This window comes from Amphibalanus amphitrite, unplaced genomic scaffold, assembly GCF_019059575.1.
Source record: "Amphibalanus amphitrite isolate SeventyFive unplaced genomic scaffold, NRLGWU_Aamphi_draft 000125F_arrow, whole genome shotgun sequence".
In the NCBI taxonomy this organism is placed as follows: domain Eukaryota; kingdom Metazoa; phylum Arthropoda; class Thecostraca; order Balanomorpha; family Balanidae; genus Amphibalanus; species Amphibalanus amphitrite.
Window position 1 is genome coordinate 455,221 of NW_024881620.1, and position 20,449 is coordinate 475,669.

At 48.6% G+C, this 20,449-nt stretch overlaps 2 protein-coding genes across 2 annotated transcripts in view; both read left to right on the forward strand.

Annotated features, from left to right (window-relative positions):
* Window positions 1-5,001: 5,001 nt before the first annotated feature.
* On the forward strand, window positions 5,002-15,300 carry LOC122381706 (actin cytoskeleton-regulatory complex protein pan1-like). The gene is made up of 7 exons (XM_043366195.1): window positions 5,002-5,114; window positions 8,007-8,206; window positions 8,393-8,580; window positions 9,039-9,149; window positions 13,011-14,417; window positions 14,749-14,910; window positions 15,214-15,300. Exons 1-7 carry the CDS (start codon window positions 5,068-5,070, stop codon window positions 15,298-15,300), a joined length of 2,202 nt encoding a protein of 733 aa, XP_043222130.1. The 5' UTR covers window positions 5,002-5,067.
* The window catches only part of LOC122381707, a 71,974-nt gene continuing 66,744 nt past the window's right edge, over window positions 15,220-20,449 (forward strand). Inside the window, exon 1 of the mRNA XM_043366196.1 lies at window positions 15,220-15,364. Coding sequence (XP_043222131.1) covers window positions 15,362-15,364 — 3 coding nt within the window. The 5' untranslated portion in view covers window positions 15,220-15,361. The remainder of the gene's footprint in view (window positions 15,365-20,449) is intronic.

A 20,449-nucleotide genomic window follows, 5' to 3' on the forward strand; every position in this document is an offset into this window, starting at 1 on the left:
TTTGAACGTCGCCGACAAATTGTAATTACCCTAAGCTCAGGCAGATGTATGGTAGAAAATCCCCCAAGTGAAATACACTACGGCGGAAATAAAATACCCTACGGCGGAGCTCGGTTGCAATTTGTAAATACGCCAACTGCACATGCGTGGTGCAAAATTTTACAATAGGATGCGCTGCCCGAACAGGGCTCAGCATTGCAAATTGCGTACCGTAAAATGGGGTGTTAAGGGACAGTGGGGTGATAAGGGACAGTTGCGTGGGAAAAACTTTGAGTCATGTTAAGTTCCTAATTTGAGAAGGTTAAATAAGAACTTGAGTGTGGTAGTTGACACTGTTTTGTTCTTGACTATAGGACAAAATGGCATGGTTTTTCATGCAAGTGATTTGGTTCAAAAATGGTTTTGAAAATCATGCTACATTTTCACAAAATTGAGACATCTCCAAAACTCTGTGTGTACCACAAAAACTGGTAGGTGTACAGCTAAAATGAATGCATAGGTGTATTGTCACATGTATTGCACATGTTTCCTGAAAAACTTATACAAATCCACCCATTCATTCATCATCCTCTTCCTCTTTTCCGGACACATGCATATTTTGAGGTGAATGTGGGGTGCTAAGGGACAGGGAATAAAAAATAAAAAGTAATATCTAAATATAATATCATAAAGTTTTCTTTCAGTAGGCATGGAAAACACCAAATTCCACATAAAATACTGGCAATTTCATGCTTCTATCTCTAACATATCTTAAGTTATATAACAAAACACCTCAAAACTCCCTTAACACTCTCTTTTACAATGATGGGTCAATGAAGACTGATGTAGGTAAATGTGATGTCATCATAAAAAGGCCAAAACAAAGAGGGCAACATAATGACAAGTGACTAGCTTCAAAATGGGTTTTTGTTGATGACAGAAGGGTACTTTTTGGTTCTGTTTACCTTATAATTAGCACATTTTCCAGAAGCGTAAACTGCATTACATGTAATTGGCTAAAAAGGCCATTAGTGGTGAATGAACCTGATTTGTTTTGCGACAGAATATGCAAAACATTTCAATAAATAAATTGTATGCCCTTTCACACCCCAATTGTGGGCATTTGATGACCATTTCTTGGAATAATATAGGTGTCCCTTAACACCCCACATTGGGGTGCTAGGGGACAGTGATGAAAAATAATAAAAAATAATATGCATGTATATATTTTTAAAACTTTAATGTAGCAGGCATGTAAAGCACCAAATTCCACATAAAATGCTGACAAGTTGATGCTTCTATCCCCAACCCTTCTTGAGTTATATAACAAAATGCCTCAAAACTGTCCCTTAACACCCCGTTTTACGGTACGGTGTGTTGACAGTCCGGTGCATATTAAACAAGAAAAGATAATTTGTCACCAATAAAGAGCACAAACAAATATCAAGCACATATTGCACGTGATAAGTGAATCATTTCAAGGCGATAAAATTAAATTGACTTACATTATTACCTACAGCAAGCATTTCAAGAAGTGTGTTCTGAGATATTTGGCATTTATGTACCTAATTAAGGCATTTTATGTCATTTTCTTTAAATTTATCCTGGTTATTTGCTAGAGCAGTCACACACTGATGATTTTATCATATTTATTAATGGATAGAGTCAAGAGAAGAAAAAACTGAGGGGCACTTGCAATCTTCACAAATGTCATGAGAAACGGTTTGGAAGAGGTCTACCCAAGGTCTACCTATAACCTAAGAAGGCACCTGCCCATGTTCCCGTTGCTGGAAGGCTTCTGGTGTGTGCTGAAATTCATCTGCCAACTGAACCAGACAGCCCGACTTATGGCCAACATATAAAGTAAAAAAGATTGACGAACTTCAGTTGTAAGTTGCTACTGCAATTAAACACGAGATGGAGGCTGGAGCCGTCAAGAAAACTGAATGGAAGCTCAGCCAGACTGCAACAGTCGAAATGCCTACCAAGTGTGACCTGCTAATGGCTTAATTATCTCTTGCAAGCCTCAACATAAGTGCTCAAGAGCAGAAGGCCCCTCATTTACTTGTGTGTGCGCTGATTTGTGGAACGTTGTTAAAATCGGAAACCAGAATTCGTGACCTTTTGGTGATCACCAGTGACTTTTAGCGGTGACATGATAGAAAAAATTGTCTTGATGATTCTCAAAGTTCTTATAGCGAGCTACGTCCTGCCCTTTTAGCATCTTTCTACCTTTCTTACTTTGCGAGATAATATGGCGTGGACAAATACGTCCCCCCTCCATGGCGAAGTTGGCTGAAAGGCCCTCCCGGGCGCGGGTTAAAGAGGCTTATGGGTGATTGAAATGATGCATCATTATGCGCACTCAGATCGGTATGAGTATGTCTTCACTCATCCCAGTTTCTCTACTACCATGAACATTTTATTCATATCTTCATATGCTTTGATGATGCTTTGATGATGTCATGAATGTTACTGCTGAGCTTTATCTTAAATACACAATACATATTGTTAAATCAACTAACATACTGTATTAATCGAATTCGCAATCATGAAGAGAAACGCGCATGAGACCTGCAAACTACGTGATAGGGAAGCCGAATGCTCCTTTAACGGATCAATAAATGATGATTCTGAGCGCAATGGCAAAGCCGCTTTCGAGCTATGAAAGTGGCCCCGCTCGTGTGCACGTGCAAACTGGACCCAAATGGACTTTAGCACGGCACCCTCCTAAACGGTCGCTACCGGCAGGGCTGCGGAGTCGGAGTCGGAGTCGGAGTCGGAGTCGGTCGGAGTCGACAGTTGTGACCGGAGTCGGAGTCGGAGTCGGAGTCGATTTTAGAAACCCGAGCCGGAGTCGGAGTCGGAGTCACCGAAAATCTGTCGACTCCGCAGCCCTGCTAGGTCTGCGGAGTCGGAGTCGGGAGTTGGAGTCGGTCGGAGTCGACAATTCTGCCCGGAGTCGGAGTCGGAGTCGGAGCTGGTTTTTGAAAGCCGGAGTCGGAGTCGGAGTCGGAGTCGCCGAAAATCCATCGACTCCGCAGCCCTGGCTACCGGTGTACCAAATTTGAGCGCAATCTCCCCAGTCGTTCTCGAGATGTGGAAGCGACCCCTGCGCGTGCGCACGTGCAAGCTGGACCCAAACTGACTTGTGCACGGCACCCTGCCAAACGGTCCCTAACAGTGTACCAAATTTGAGCACAATCTGCCCAGCCACTCTAGAGATGTGGAAGCGACCCCTGCACGTGCGCACGTGCAAGCTGGACCCAAACTGACTTGTGCACGGCACCCTGTCAAACGGTCCCTAACGACGTACCAAATTTGAGCGCAATCGGCTCAGCCGTTCTCGAGATCTGGAAGCGTCCCCTGCGCGTGCGCACGTGCAGCAGCACCCTAACCGTGACACGTCGAAATGCATTATCATTTGCATGTCCACCGACATGCCAAGTTTCAGCTCAATCAACCCAGTCGTTGTAAAGTTATTGTAGATCGAACAAATTTGTCACCACTTATTTGGCACGTGGCGCGTGCCGTGTCCCTCAACCTATGACTTTGTGCTATGTTCAGGTGATTTAGCTTGGACGCTTCTTCATTGTAGACGTAGTCTCGTTCCGTTCCGTCGCGTTATTTACGAGAAAGAAGTTGATAAACTTTCGCGTTTTTCCCATAGACAAAGCATTGTGTCATTAGTTCGTGCCCTTACACGTACGGTGGCGCTAGTGTCGCTCAGCGGGAACGGCCTTCAGGCGCTGATTAAAGTGACCCTCCCACCTGAACATTAGTTTTGAGTTGAGATAGCCAAGTTTGCGGCCAGGCTCAGAAACCACCATTTATCCTGGTCGCAACCCCCGCAGCTTTATGGTGTTCAAGAAATTTCTTCCCTTTACTTGCAGGGTGGGACCAGCCAAGATTACTTTACTACTCCATTACAAGATTACTTACTACTCCTTTATTACTCCAGGTGGGACCAGCGTGGTCCCTATCTCTTAAAGGAAACAGTCCACTTTCCTGAAATCAGTATTTTGCTATTGATTTATGATTTTGTATGCTCAAAATAATCATGAAATAAAATAAAACCTTTTTGTAAAAACAATTATTTTCTTTATTTTAATATAGGTAGGGCGAACTATATTCTATGTAAAATAATGTTGGACGCGGAAGCTTATTACGCATTGACCAATCATATTGCGTAGCTCAAACCTACGAATACTGCATTGGCTGTAAGCAGCACGCTGATTGGCTGACGATGACGTGGCTGCATTCCTGTGCAAGGCACGCATTCCTCTACAAGGCACTCTTTTCGGAACGAGAAATGGAATTTCTTCGTCTAGGGTGATCGTTGAGCCGTAAAAGCTCCTGATTTGTGCTAGTCTCAGCTCAAGCTACGAAACTGCTATTCCAGCTCAAAACCCCATGTTAAAAGTGAACTATTTCCTTTAACCATTACGGGAATCTGATGACGTCATCAGGCTTTCAAACGTCCGTTAAATGTTTGACTAAAACGTTTTGTAGCACGCGGTGGTATATGCTGCTTTGCGCGCAACAAATGCCGCACTTTCAAATAAAGTCGCTAGGAACAGCGGAGATCCCAAAAAGTAAACAAAAGTAAAAGTCTAATATCTTGAAAACCGGTGAATATTTTTCGATGAAATTTGGTAGATATTCGTTTTTGCTCTTTCTGAACCGAGCGACATCACTTTCATGCCAATTCATTAACTTTTTTGAAGGTGGGAGGGTCCCTTTAAGCCAGAGTAGTCTGTCTATACTTATTATAGGTCAATGCCTGGTGGTCCCCCTCTATATCGTCACGAGCGCCGGACCAATCAGCGTCGAGCATTGCCGAACGCTGATTGGTCTATTTTTGCTATCCTGTAAATACTGCTCGCGGAAAAAGCTTGAACAGTTGAGGGTCGCGGCTACTAATTATCGCTTGTCGTCACTTTTTGGTCGTTGGAAGCCGGAGAGAATCGTGTGTTTGTTTGTGTTGTATGTTGATGCTGTGTTGATGTAGGCGATTGAATTGCGCGAAGGATGGCGCCAATAAAGTGGATTTCTAATTCACATTTTTAACTAGGAAGTAGCTCTGAAATGGACCGTCCTCGGCCACCTAAGAGACCAAAGGTTCTGCAGCTTAAGTAAGTATCCAGACTGCAAAGTATGGCACGCAGGTCGACGAGGCGCACCAGCCCAAGTTCAAAATCCGCACCAACCCTTCAAACTGAGCCGGAAAATCCGCACCAAAGCGAGCCGAGAGCCTAAAATATCCGCACCGAACCCACAGGCAATTATAATGCTCACTTCATTCATCTCACTATAATTATTTCCCCTCCAATTTCAGTTTCACGAGCAACGCTCACCACGGGACCGCGCCGCGCACTTGTACCGGAAGTTTGAAATAGAGCAAATAGACGGACGCCGGTGACAAAAGGGCGCCGGAGGGCATATTGGGTCACTTGACATTCGGAACTTCTCCCCTCTCTGTGGGCCTTCTACATGCTAAATGTCACGTGTGAATTTGACGAGCCTTGATAAAATCGCCCCAACAAACTTTCGTATGAGTAAAACTAATGACGTCATTCCAAAGTAGCGTGCTGATTGGCAATTCAAACCAGCTGCTCGCAAATGTGACATACCAGTCACCACCGCAACCAGTCTTCGTTCTAATGACGTCGTCATCACGTTAATTTCCGAGGCGAGAATGGATTTGTTCTGCCGCAATTGTTAGTTCATAGAGTAAATTTAAAACCTTTCTCCGTCACCGTGCGTCACCGTGGCTGGCACGCATTTGTAGGGCTTTCCAAAGAACAGTCAACAAGGAAACCCGGCCGGTTAAGAAGACCAAGCGAAGTCCGCACCGCATCAAGGTCCAAGCCAAATCCGCACCGCACCAGGCAAAATCCGCACCGCACCACTCCAAAATCCGCACCAGCCGAACAAGCCCGCACCGACGAGATCTCGTCGAAATTGCCATACTTTGCAGTCTGGGTAAGTATTGGTATGCATTTCAAACAAGTGCGATTTTAATTTGACCTCAAGCAGAGCTGTCAAACCTCTTTTCACCTTTTACTTATTTCAAAGATATGGAGGGGATGAAAACTTAGGTTATCATGTTATAAAAAACCCGGTTTACATAGCATATTTGACGAGGCTCTAGCTTGTTAATTTGGCGATAATTTCGAGGCAGTGGTCTTCAAATATTTAGAGGGGATCATTTTGTAAATTGTTCAGCACCATTGGCATCTTTTGCAACATCACGGACAGAGATATAAGCTTGCAACAAACCCTATGTAAACCGGTCTAAAGTTGCATGAGTAATAATCCACTGAAGAAAGTCATTGCTACTTGGCAACTCAGAAACAACACTGAGCTGAGAAAAAAGGAATTAAAGGCTGTGATGTGAAAACCTGTGATGTGAGCCCTAACCCATGTAAAATGTTTGTGTAAAATTCATTATAATTTTCATAATAAAATGATAAAATTTTAAGATTTTCCAACTGTTAATTGATAATGCTGATATGTTTCAGTGGTAGTAGTTATTATTACATTAATATTAATTTTAACATAAATTACCTCACGTAACAGAGTATTTTTATGCATTGTAACATATTCTGTATTGTTTGTAATATATTTTCTGATCAAATTAATGGTAAATTCCAGACTATCAAAAATGATTTAAAATATAGTAGAAATGTATGTAAGCTGGATGCGCTTATAACATTGCGTTGTTGCCGCTGCAAGGGGTTTTTGAATTGTATATAACTTCAAAACTGTCCATGTCTTATTAAACTGGTACCTTTTTTGTCAATAGAGAATGAGTTGGCCTTTCCATTGACATCAGTGGTCAAACAGTATGTAGGCTGGTTGGTGAGGTATGACTGTACATTCTATATAGATGGCCTTGGGTGTGCCAGCTTATTGTCTGAGATCTATTTCTTCTCATACCATGCCATATGTGTGCTGTTATTTATCAGGCCTCTAAGGGAATCTAGCCTCCATCATGAAGTACAGAACCCATTATTTACTGTCATTGCTCCGTGCCCTTTATTCTTTACTCCATGCCTTCATCTTGGCTTTTTGCAGGAGCCAGATGACTCCTTGTTGTACTGATGTGATATTTTTCTGTTTTGCATCACAAGTATTTGCTTTGTTACACATGCTTCTGGCATCAACCCATTAAAGGCTTATTTGGATAAAAAAGTTACAGTCATTCTTTTTTGTTGGCTGGGATTTGCCTTTCTCACACCAAAACCCAAACAATGGGAATTTTCTGTCTTGGCATGACTTTGTGTGGCTAACCAAGCTTAAAACTGATGATTCTTGTAACTTGGAAGTTGTGAGTTGGAACCCAAGTGAGTTGTGACAATATAGCATTTGTGATGCCTACCAAATTGTGCTTTTTTGTTTCCAGCTAGGCATTATGATTCATTTGTAGACATCTGGACATTTGATTTTTTCTTTTAATCTGTGGGTGTAAGTAAATATGATAAGGCACATGATGTTCCAAATATTTTCAGACCCTGTATTCACAAAAAAATATGTGACTTGCAGTTCTGAATAAGAAATATATTATTGTAAGTGACAGTCATTGAGTTTCACTTCTAATCCAAGGGTTGTCAAAATGAGCCCATAAAAACAGAGCCATCAGCTATTGAATCTTCCAAATTTAGTGTCCAATTTTTGACATGAGGATAGTGATAAGTCCATGAGCAATGCATTACACATCTCCCACAATTTTGCTTTAAGTGGCTGACAGTTAGTTTCCATCTGACCTCTCCATCAGAGCATGTAATGAACGTCCATGCGCACTGTTCCACACTCTGTTCATCGGCTGTAGACAGCCTTAAAATGGATGATAACCTGCTGTGTCTTGTCTGTGGATGTTAATCGATCATTGCAGTGAATTATTGAATGATATTATTGCTGTAAAAGATTGCTGAACAATGTTATTATTTTTCAACACTTACTAAGCAATTCAATCCAATATTTCTCTCAGGACATATTATGTTACCACGTGTCCCTTCCCTCAGTGCCCGCTGCGAGCGCCACCGTCGGGAGCGGATCGCTGCCGGGTTCGCCCGACTGTACCGCTGCCTGCCGTCCTATGACCCGGAGGCACCGCTGCCGTCCAAGCAGGCACTGCTGCTGCAGGCGGCCGAGCAGCTGGCGGCGCTGCGGGGCTCGGTGGACCGGGAACAAGACACTCGCCCGCCGGCGGGCTCAGAGGCGGGTGAGTTACACTGCAGAGCTCAATGCGGCGTTATGCATGGATCGAGTGCAGTGTCTTCAATCTTCATAATGAAAAGTGATCCAGTTAATTACTGTATTGAAGCCGTTTGTGTTATGTAATGAAAATCATAGTGTCCTTCTTGTCCTAGTTGACATAAGATTGACAGGTCTTTTATCGTGTCGGTAGCTCGTCGTCTGGCTGACCTGGAGCGTCAGGTGGCCGCTCTGAAGGTGCGGAACAGTGAGCTCAGCTACCACGTGCTCAAGGCCCGCGGCGGCGGTGCCGGCGGCCGCTCTCGCAGCTCTCGTCGTCGCCTGCCGACTCCCGGTCCCGGGACATCCGGGGCTCCCGCTGCTGTAGCTGCCAGAGATGCTGTCAGCGATACCGCTGCCAGTGACGGATCAGGTGAGACGTTAGCGGCTACAAAGGAGAAATGGTGATGCCAATTGCTATGTATAGTATAATAATCAAATACTGAAAATAGGCGATCTGTTTCGTATTACAAGCTATGTTAATTTTACTTTTCTATGCATAAGTCTTGATTTTTGTTGGTGTTTCAGATGCGGACTGTCCACGCTCAGATGCTGGGGAGTCTGAACCTGGACCATCGGGACGGAGTAGCACCGAGTTCACCGCCAGTCCAACCAGACCTGTCGGTACTAGCTCTGCAAGTGGCCTTGGCAGTGACAGTACAGTGCAGATAGTTAGCGCCACTCCCGGGCTGGTGTCTGCATCAGTCACTGGCGTGGAGCTGGGCTACCTACCCCGCCCGATGCCAGCCACACAGCAGGTCTTGGCCGGACAGCTGATGTCCTTGCCACTACCTGTGCAGGCGTCAGCGCAGTCGCTGCTGCAGTCGTCCCTGCAGCCGGTGACGCTGGTGCAGTCGGCTGCAGCGGCCGGCTGCACCCAGCTGCTTGTGCTTGCGGTAGCTGCTGCGCCGGTCAGCCGACCGCCACCCCGCCTGGCACCGAGACCGACGCCCGCGCCACCTTCGGCCTCCGTCCGTGGCGTGGGTAGCTTGGCGTTACGTGCGGCGACGTGCCATGGGTCAGGGATTGTGTGTCCAACAAGCTGTGTGGGAACGGAAGCTCAGTCTCGGCCAACAGCTGTGGTGCTCACCAGTGTCACCGGCTCGGCTTGCCCTTCACATATCGGGACTTCGGCTTCTGCAGGTGCTAATACCACTGTTACTGTCAGTAGACCTGGTGTTTCGGCTGATTCTATCCGTCCAACTGCTCTGCGTGAATCCGGCGGACCCTCATCCATTTTGGGTGATCCAGAACAGACAAGTGAGCTGCCGACCCGCCTGGCTAACGAGTCTACAACAGAGATGCCCAGCTCGCCACCTACCTACGTGGAAGCTCAGCAAGCTGACTCGCCTCCGCCACCATCGGACCTTCCATCGTTGCCACATGTCACACACCTTCAGCAATCCACCCCATCGTCACAACCAACCATCTCACCTCCACGTCGGCAAGGTTCATCATCACAAGGATCAGTTTCGGGCACAACCTCACGAACGTCCGACTCATCCCGCGCGGCGACAGCCCCAAATGAGAATCGCGCCGTAGCTGCACTCGCATCTGGTCCTAGACAGAGAGTCGCCTTCTTCTGGGGAAAGGGACCCGTTGCACCAATCCGGCCACGCCAACACAAGGTCCGATTCCTGAAACGTGGTCTTCTGAACGGCCAACAACACCGACCGAAAGATTCAAGTGCCTCAAGGTCTTCATTGGCTGGCCGAAAGCGTCGCAATTCTGGGACCGTAATTGAGCCAACATCAGTGGTAGCTACAGAGGGGGATGGAAATGAGACATGCTGTCCAAGCGTGTCACAGCTGTACCCGAACGCTGTCTTCTCCAGGACAGAAGACGTGGTTACAGTGACTGAGAAATCGGGAAGAAGTGCAGGCCCACCCACTTCCGAAAGCGGTCAAGCATGTATCCAGACAACTGCTGTCGTGACACCTGCTTCTACTGCTTCTACTGTTCTCAGTTCGGAGGTGACTTCACCGAGAGAGACTGAACCTCACGGAGTGTCGATACGACCAGCAAGCACAGTCACATCAGCTGAGAACGGAGATGCTGTCAATCCCACGCCGAACGTCACAGTGTCTTCATCTGCTCCTGCTGATACTAGTGACAGGCTGGCAAGTTTGAAAGCTACCGACTCTAGTCAGCCTTCTTCAGCAGCATGTGCGAGTACATTGAAGTCATCTGTTGCTAGTGACAGTACAAGCCATACAGTAGCCAAACTGCCGTCGGCTTCTGTAAAGCTCCCCAGTTGGCATTCAACCTCGCAAGTGGATGCGGTAAGACATCAATGTCCCTCCACGAACTCAAAAGCATGCATTTCTAACCCTCATGCAACAAGCGGTGACAAGCCTGCGCTTCCACCAGTGACTGCCTCCACCTGCAGCTTTGCCAGTCCAAGTCATGGAACGGGAACACAGCGTCAGTCAATGACGTGGTCATTGACTTCGCAGGATGAGACGGCAGCTCCGTCGGCGGTCGACAAAGTGAGCAAAGGAAGAGATGCGGTCAGCTACACCCAGCCCTCAGAAAAGACATCTGCCAGCGACTCAGAACAGCCGTCCAGACACACATCTACCAGCGTGGGAGCTCACACTGAGAGGTCGACAGCTGGAAGTCGAAACACTTGGCGTAGAACGCTCAGTGAGCCAGTGAGCACAGGTGCAGCTTCCAATGTAGTTACAACAGCGAGTAGTGCCGTCCTTCCGATCGTTACGCCCGAAACTTCGACTGCTAACGCTGCGGAAGTTGAGGTCTCGAAGTCCTATAGACCTGTAAAAGTGATCCCATCCTCAACTACGTCCGACGGCCAACGAGCAGTTCCTGAGCCTCCCGTAGCAAGTGGGGTGACATCCAAGTATCTTACTACCTTGTATGAGCCATCGTCTTTGTTGACTGCTCCAGCCATGTTCCGAACGGCAACTACATCTCATACTTCTGTGTGCACTGATTCACGGCCATTGCCGATGTCAGGGACTCTCACTATGTTGCAAAAGTCAACTCACCTGCCTCCATACTATGCACCTCACACAGCTCCATCATTGAATACCTCGCAGATGTCGGAAGATGCGCGAACTGCTGGTCGCCGACCAGCATCGGGCAATGCTGTGCTGAGTGCAGCTACGTCCGAAATCCAGCAGGTTACATCAACGGAATCTCTAGCGGTTAGCGTATCACTGTCAGTAGTGCCTGCGAGCTGCCAACCTTGTACACCCGCGCAGTCGCCAACTGGGCTGTCGTCCATCTACACACTAGCGGGCACACCGCGTCGCAGTGCCTCTCTCTTCTGCATCGATGTTCTCTGTTCGAAGGAGTCAGCCGAACTCAGCGCACCACCGTCCATACCGGCACCGACCAAGCTCAGCGTGGCCGTGACGCCTTCAGTGACCCTTGATGCAACACAGGTCACTGAACTTCAGTCAGTGTCACGCTCCGCCGAGGTTATCACCGCTGCTTCGCCCTCTGTCGATAAGGTGTCGCCGGTGATGTCATCCGTGTCGCGGCCGACAGCAGTTGGTACGTTCATCGGAACGTCGATAGCTTCCACCGGGTCAGCCCACGTTACATCCCCGACTCCAATGAACGTTGCTGCGTCTTTTAAAAGCACAACGCCTGGACCTGCATTGTCTACAGCTCCAGTGATCCCGAGTTCATCGAGCACTTCTTCGACGATAAAGGCAACGGTGAACCCAGTTTCTACCGCCTCTGTAGTGCAAGCGACCATCTCAGGAAGTCAGCGGAACGGTCCGCTGTTTCATGAGCCCACAGCTGGTTCCGTCAGATCCCAGACAAGCGCTGGACCACAGCACAGTATGCGTGGCCCTGCAGTCACTAGTGGTGTGCGCTCCACTGTGGGTCCCACTAGTGCAGGACAGACGCGGTATAGCGCTTCATCGATGATAATGACGGATAGCGCCATGTCAGTCGCTACCACGACCCAAGACCTGGTTGCCGTACCAGCTACTGTCTTTACTTCAGTCTCGTCCGCTGCTTCAGTCACCGTGCCGGTCACTGTTGAGTCGTTACCGACCTCTGCTGCGGTTAGCTCAGTTGCTGGTAGATACGCTCCACTGGTGTCAAGCGGAACTGCTTTAGGAACTACCGAGACGCACCAACAACTTGGAACTACTGCTGCCCCCGGTCCTGCGCCTGGTCGCCGACCTAGCTGCGAGAGACTAGATCCTCTTCCTGTCGTTTCACAGCATCAACCAGTGCCTCCAGCAAGACTACCATACACAGCTGGCCCACCCCATAAGAGCGTGTACGACTCGCGGCCACCCCCGCCAAGGGAGGAATCGACTCGTCGAGGCGCTTCACCAGGCCAGGCAGGGCCGCGTGCCAAGAGTCCCCATGCTGCGCTTCCGGCGCCTCCGCCGTCTTCCAAAAGACCTGCGTTTGGCTATGGAGATGGCGTCAGCGCTCGGTCGCCCGCAGCGTACGAAGCAACAATGGTACCAATGCCCTCGGTTGACATGAGCGGAGCGCCGCAGCGGTTTGCGGTCCGGGGATGCCAGCCACCGGTCCCAGGTCCTGTGCCAGCTCCGCAGCTGCAGTACCAGCCTTCGTTTGGTCACGAGTTTTCGGGGCCAGGTCCGCGGCAGGTGAACATGCCCCACCACGTTCCCCTACAAGGCAAACCGATGCCGGACGCGGCAAAACAGGCAGCATATCCGGCACCCGGACGAATGATGTATGGTATGCAGAGTCGCGCACCGGCGTACTACCACTGCACATCGCAGGTGCCCAACCAAACGTTCTACGCTTCCCAGACAATGTACGAGCCGCAGTACCAGCCGGAGCAGGGGTACTGGTACGGCGCGCCGCAGCAGCCGCCTCCCCCACCCCCACCGCCACCACCTCCGCACAAGATGGTGCCGGCGCGACCGCAGCAACAGATGCCGCCTCCGCCGCCAGCAGCTGCACCCCAGTACCCGATTCCGCCCTTCTATCAGCGTCCTTTCGAGCCGCAGTATTCGGCAAAGCCGGGATACTACAAGGTGCCACAGCAGAAGGCAAACGATGTTGTTCCTCAGGTACTTCTACAAGCAGAGACGCAGCGACAGCAACAGCGACGGAGGCTGGAAGATCGCGGGGCGCAACAGCAGTCTCAACAACAGACTCAGCAACAGCCACCGCCTCCAGCGCAGCAACAGCAGCAGGCTCCACCTCCACCGCCCCCTCCTCAGCAGCAACAACAGCCACAGTCTCAACAAACTCAACAGCAGCAGCAGCGTCCTGTTGCCAACGAGGATATCAGTCAGACGTTCACTTCGGCTTCGGTGATGCAACGACCGCTGACTTCGCAGCAGGCCACACAGCAGCAGCAACAGCAACAGCTGCACTCTCAGCAGTCGCTGCAGACCGACCCTCAGCAGCAGCAGCAGCAGCAACAGCAACAACAGCAGCAGCAACAGCAGCAGCGCGGCAGGCAGCAACCGGTGTCTGGAAGTCAGTCCCTGTTCTCCGTTCACCATCTGGTCAGTCAAGAGCGGAAAGATGAACGAAAAGAACGCCGCAAACCGGAGAAGAAAGGAGCTGGTCGCAGCACTGCCCGCAAGACCAAGTCGAGCTACTCTGCGGAAGCTTTGCTAGCGCCTCCGATCGCGGCGGAGCCTCCGCCGGTCGCGGACAGGCCTTCGGATGAGCTAGCAGAGCTGTGTCAAATGGGAGTGTACAGTCCTCAGTATTTGCCACCTCAGAGCAGCACTTGGGGGCACCGTGGTGGGCTGGGCTCCGCGCCTCCGCCGCCGCCGCCTCCGCCGTCAGCCGCCGCCGTCCAGGCAGGGTACCCTCTGCCGCCAGCCTCCGAGCTCAGACAAGCCAGGAAAGATCGGTCTCCGACCAAAGCTGCGCTGGAGGCACGGAAGCTGGACGACATCCTTCTATCATCATCGTTCTTCGACTGTCCGAACACGTTCTTCCCTGCGGCGACGTACACGCCGCCAGTGGATGACTCCAACTTCCTGGGGGCGATCTTCAGCCGCGCCGAGCCGCCGCCGCCTCCCCCGCCGTCCTCGGCAATGGCTGCGCGGGACGGTCGCCACAGGGGCGACGAGCGGTCCGCGCCGGCCGAGCCGGAGACACCGCGAGGCCAGTGCGAGCTGTGGATGCCGGCCAACGTCAGCACACTGACCAGCTTCAACCTCAGCAACCTGCTGCCCGAGATCGGCAACAAGGTGAGGCGCCTCGTTGTCGCTGAAACGCTTTTCTGAATATTTCCTGATTGTTTTGCTGTCCATTGGCACTATGTGATACTAAATCCGATTTTGATAAACTTTTATCCGCAATGCATATTCATGATTTTTCCAGCTCCCTTCGTTTTTTTATTGCAAGCCCTAGAACTAATATTCGTCTATTATTTGATGTTTCGTTAAAAATATCGGCATTCATATCCATATTCGATAAATGATTGATCCTCCAAGTTGAGGCAGGTCTGCTTTGTGATAGCGTTTATATATCGTACCCCACTAACGACTCTGTCCTCAACTGCTCTGTGTCTCTCTGTAGGTAAGCTCCCCGGCGTACCCTGCCGGCCTGAGTAGCTCGGTGGCCGGCCCGCCGGGGCCGCGGCCTCCCACCCTGATGGGCTCCGACACGCGCAACCTCACTACCCCGGAAATGCCGGGCGTCAACCACCACCTGCAGCTGCCGCCAGCGCCCAGCGCCCAGGTCAGTACCGGAATGAAATAGCAAACCCGTGGACTTCATCGTGCAAAGCCAGTCTCTTCAGCTTTTACATTGACCAAGCTCTGTGTTACACCTGCTCAAGCTTATAATTTTCATTTCGACGTATTTCGGGGTATGGTATATTTGATTTAGAATTATGATAAAACATGTCGCTTTGTGTGGGGTATGCTTGTATAGAAGCTTTGGCTTTGAATGCGCCGTGCACTTTTTTATCAATGCTTGATGGTGATACCGGTGAGCTGAAGTGCGTTCAGAGCATTGATCACCGTCCTGCCCTCCCCTCAGGTGAGCCTGGGCGCGCCACTGCCTCCGTTTTCGTCTGCTGCCTCGCTGGGCTCCGTGGCCACTCTCAGCATGACCAGCCATCAGTGAAAGAAGTGACGAATGTGGAGTTTTCATCGGAGACGTCAACGAGCCCAGGACACGACCAGGCATGGTACAGAAGTCAGAACTCAACTGATTTCTCCTTTAGGGTACTTTGTTGACTTAACCCGCGCCCTGATGGGGTCTGCCGAGCAACGCGGTCTTATGGGGGGTCATTTTGGCCCCCCCCCCCCTAAGATCTCGAGAACCACGCAACATAGCGACAAGCGGTAAACGGCGTTGGATAGCCCCAACGGCGAACTACCTTGTGACCCAATTTCATGGACCTCGGTCAAACCGATGACGTCACAGGCCAGGTCAAAGGTCGAATTTTCACCGTTTACAGGCATTTCTAGAAATGCGTTGTAAAATCGAGTAAAATGCATTTCATTGAAAATCATCGATGGGTAAATGTTCTTCAAACACATATTTTGCTATTTGAGGTCCCTAATACCAGGTCAGGTCACAGAGGTCAGGTCACTGGGGGGGTCACAATATGAAAGTGTCGTGTGATACATGTTTTATGGTCCATTTTACATGACAAATGCGATAATGTGGGTCAGGCAGACTTTTGGGCCTGCTTAGGTCACGTTTTGGTCAAGGTCAGGTCAAGGTCAGGTCAAATTAGGTCAAATTTCAAAGTTGATATTTTTGCATAACATGGGTATCGATTCGATGCAGCTCGTCACGGGGAGTTCAATGGTGGTCTCCGTTTTGCGCTACGAGGTCTAGCATTGCTAAAAATTGAGCTCAAAAATTTGACGTCATCAATTTTTAACAGTTTTTTCGCTATAACTTGGCCAAAAAAAGAGGTATCGATCTAAAATTTGGTATGTATATCGAAGAGCGCAGGGACTATCACATATATTCCGGTTTTTTCGTAATTCGAAAAAATTTGGAAATTTTTTGAGTTTTTCTAAAAAAAAATCAATTTTTTTGATTTTTGGGGTCAAAATCCCAAAATTTCGAAAATCCGAGATAGCAGTTTTGTAGCGCCGTATTTTCTCTACACAACCACATAAAGAACTTTAAAATTGCTTGTTAACTGTAATTGGTGAGCGTTTCAAGATGTCATGTTTTTTGCTCATTTTTACTCGAACATGACCTCAGTTTGACCTCAATAACTCCTGACCTGAGGTGACCTGTGACTTGAAAGCTTGTGTGAAGGTGTCAAATTGATGCCCGGTAAGGTACCCAAAATTTGGCGGCGCTGCGCGCCGCCGTTTTCTCGCTATTTAAGAAAAACCACAGGGGGGGCCAAAATGGCCCCCCCCATCAGGGCGCGGGTTAACCCTATTAGTGGCAGGCTCCTGGCTACCCCTATTAGTGGCAGGGGGGGGGGGGGGGCTGTTTACGACCCCCCCTAGATATCTCGAGATCTAACGGGCCGATTTTCAAAATTCAAACGGCATTCGATTTCGCTCAACGTAATCTACATTTCTAAAAAATAAAAATTAAAAAAATGTCAATAGGGGGGTAGAGGGGGGTAAAAACGGGCAAATTGCAGATACATTTTAGACTGTTTATCACGGCCAGGTTTCTGAACCAATCTTAACGCAACTTTTGCCGATCGATAGAGAATGAACCAGGAATTCACATGGATCCTAAAAATATGCATTTTCAAAAATCATAGGCGGATACAGATCATTGAGATTGGGGGTACACAAAAAGTATAGTAAATAAGGTTTTTGTTGGTACTGTTTCTAAAAAGGGTGGCAATGGTCTTGTTATGTTACAATTTTCTTGTGAGAGAACGACTACAATTGTATTGGTCATGCATAGGCGGTGTCAGGGCACCTATGTTGGGAGGTAAAACATAACCCCCCTTTTTGGACGCCTGGATCCGCCTATTACAGCAAAAACGTGTCAAAAGAGGATGCACAAAAACTTTGTATATGTTATCACATGATACCTTTCATTCACTGTTCGTAAAACTGGTGCATACAGTTATAATACATCAGCATCGTGATCTTCGCCCAAATGTCTCGCTTCACGAATAGGACCCCCCAATTCCCAGTGCTCTGGAGCCGCCCCTGGTAAAGTTATGAACTTGAAATTTTCAGGGAATGTGCCCAATTTAGTTTTAGGAAAAGTCAGAAAATTTCAGCATCGTAGCTTCAGCGGTTTCGGAGATATTCCCGAAAAACCTGAGGGGTGGATGAAAACAACCCCCCCCCCCTGCCACTAATAGGGTTAAAGGATTCCTCTTTCAGTCGCCTTGAATTTACTTTCTGTATTCAAGTTGTATCTTCATTTACGTCAGATCATTGATTACTGGTCTTACACTGTAAAACAGGGTTGAGTGAAATCGTGATCAATCGAAAACACTGTATAGCCTGAAACAGACTCCGCGGTCAGGAAATCGCTTACGAGATCCTATTCAAATACATAGAAACACGCTTGCATCAATTGCACGTACCGCCCGCATGCGATTGATGCGGGCAGAATCATAATGTATTTAAATAGGCTCTCGCGCATGCGATTTCCTGAATGCCGTAAGTCTGTTTCAGCCTAAAGTCTTCGCTTTATTCATTTTTATCATGCGAGTACCGGACCGCCTCTCATGTCCAATTTCGTGATGTTCTACACATTTACCTTATTGCTGTTAGTGTTTGGTATGATGTGATCATTAATGAAAACATCTTGCAAAGTACTTGGGAGGATTTCAAAAACGTGTGGGTTGATAGCGACCACACTGATAAGCTATCAGCAAAGCTGCCAAAGCAAGGCAGGTAACAATGAACTGCAGTGCTCACCTGTATATACAGCATATTCCTTTCACAAGATGTTGAGGCTCCACAAACGTTTTTTCGTTCATTCCGCGCGATGGGGGATATTTCTGGTAAATACGTTTCGTGGAACTCACTCTGAGCCACCACAATCCAGCGCTCTTTTTGCTGGTCAACGCGGAACGGCGCTAGGGCGCCAGTAGCGCCAATGCCTTGATAGGGCAATGGGTGTGACCTGACTAAACTCTATATTTTATGACAGTCTGCACTCTTACGTGACGTTCAGGATAGAATGCTAGTAATGGCTGGTCGATTGGGTGATGTTTGTGGTCATTTTTGTGATTTTTTTTATAGACGTGACTTGCGTTGTCTGATGCGTTGTGTTTGTATGACGGGCTTATCATTCGCGTATTTTGACATGTTATCTGATTGGTAAATGCTGTTGCCATAGGCATTTAGTAAGTTGTCATGTTTGTTACTTGTTTATGCTCGTTTTATTTCACGGCAGACAGGAACACTGCCATCATTCCGTTTCATGATGTCGCACCGCACGCGTTTTGGTTATCCGAGGTCGTATGTGGTTTGGTACGGGGATGCCATCTGATGGTTGTTCACCGAAAGCCGAGTTGTCCGTTGACTCAACACAGGTGGCGCTGGGTTAGTGGTGTGACTGTGTGAGCTATCGCTGGCTATCCGTCCGCTGTATGGTCTAGCCGCCTATAAGTGTTGGGTGAGCTGAACAAAGTGAGTGAACACGGGTAGCACCGACTTCCTCAAAGTTTGAACCCGTGTGATGCGGTGCATTGAGGCGAGCTGTCTGTGTTGGAAAAGCTCAGCACCTAATTGGGGCAGCTGTTTTCAATGCATTCATAGCCTATTATTGTGATTCCAGAGGCAACATGGTTAACCACGATGATTGTGGTCATTCAGTGTAGTTATTCAGCCAGAGTAGGTTGGAGGGCTGAGTGGGTATGGATGTGATCCCACGTCGCCTGTTTTGTTTGTCATACCAAGCTGATCAAATATGTGCTGAATATTGTCACATTGTTATTGCTCATCACCATCATCATCTATTGCAACCTCATCATCATCGGTGTGCAATACACATTCATGATTCATATTCATTGGACATTTTTGCGTGTTTTGGTATTCCTTGTATTAAACAAAAATCCTGTTATAACCCAGAGACTTAGCGATAAATGCTCAAGTCAATATGATGTGCATTATGAACTCTACTGCCATTGCCTTGGCATTTGACGCCCCCCCCCCCCCCCCCACGCACACAAAAAGATACATTTCGTCCATTCGAGAAGCATAATCTGTGACCTCGCCCCTGCACCTCCTGTCGTGTCTCGTGTTATTTTAGTCCAATATCCGGGTTACATGAGAGAAGAAGGCGCAGGATTGTCATTTGCTTTGTCCTGCAGTGCCCGGTACTGAAGTCGTATAATGTTGACGAGCTAAAAGGAGACAGCTGCTAAGGCATGACATTTTCTCAGTGTGAAGCCACATATCTGCATCGCTGCGAAGAACCATGCTTGTTCCTGATGTTCCGTTTACTGACCCGGACACGCAGGCGGGAGTAGAAACTGTGTAAACTTAGGGGAGAGACGGTCGTCCCAGTTTACATCATCCGATCGTGGTGATCGGGGAGCGTATTCTGTTCCGAGCACTCGTCAGCCACCAGGGCTCTTCATGTCGCCCTCGCTTCCTCGTCTTCCGTCTTCCTCCAAAGCCTTGCGCCGATGAGTAGGAGAGTGTATTTACAAAATTTCATATTTCACTATTGTACATAAAATACGGACGATAGACAGTATACCAATATGCCCGCAGGCGCGGCGAGAAACAAGCTCAACGTATGCGTCACCGTCCGGCTGCCGGGAGAGCCCCTACCGCGACCTTTGTTCACAGTCATGACGTCACGACAATGGGTTCCTAAACGTACGGGCAGCGGCCGCCTCAGGGGTGCCGCCGTGACCTTTGGACGGCAGGTTCTATAGCGTATGGCACAGCGGTTACTAGGAAGGCTGAGGCAAGCGGCAGGCCGGTTTACAAATAACAAACTTGACGCGCAATTGACAACAGGTAACAGATTGATTAATAAAGTGGTGACAATATAAATGAAAATGACAACATGAAATGACAAATCGCATAGATGACAAATCGCACAGATGATCCCTACAGTACCCCCTCGCCAGACATGTCGCGGACAAAAGTGACATGGCGATATCTTACCGGAGGTCGTATGACGCGGCCGGAGCGGGTCGTCCGTAGTATCGGCTGAGGCTGCAATGGTGCAGCGTCAGCCCGAGCGACGGCTGCAGGGCGAGTTGGTGCGTCACCGTAGATCAGAAGCTCCGGGCCGCTGGGTTCATTGCTGAGCGGTGGCGCGGCCGGCGGGCCGCTGGACTGAGTACCGTGCGGCTGCA

Excerpts from the sequence above, each read along its gene's own strand:
- LOC122381706 (XM_043366195.1), top strand. The coding sequence starts at position 5,068 with ATGGACCGTCCTCGGCCACCTAAGAGACCAAAGGTTCTGCAGCTTAA. Across the intron at positions 8,207-8,392 it reads GCCGGCGGGCTCAGAGGCGG|CTCGTCGTCTGGCTGACCTG; the intron begins GTGAGTTACACT and ends TCGTGTCGGTAG. Across the intron at positions 8,581-9,038 it reads CTGTAGCTGCCAGAGATGCT|GCGTCAGCGCAGTCGCTGCT; the intron begins GTCAGCGATACC and ends CTACCTGTGCAG.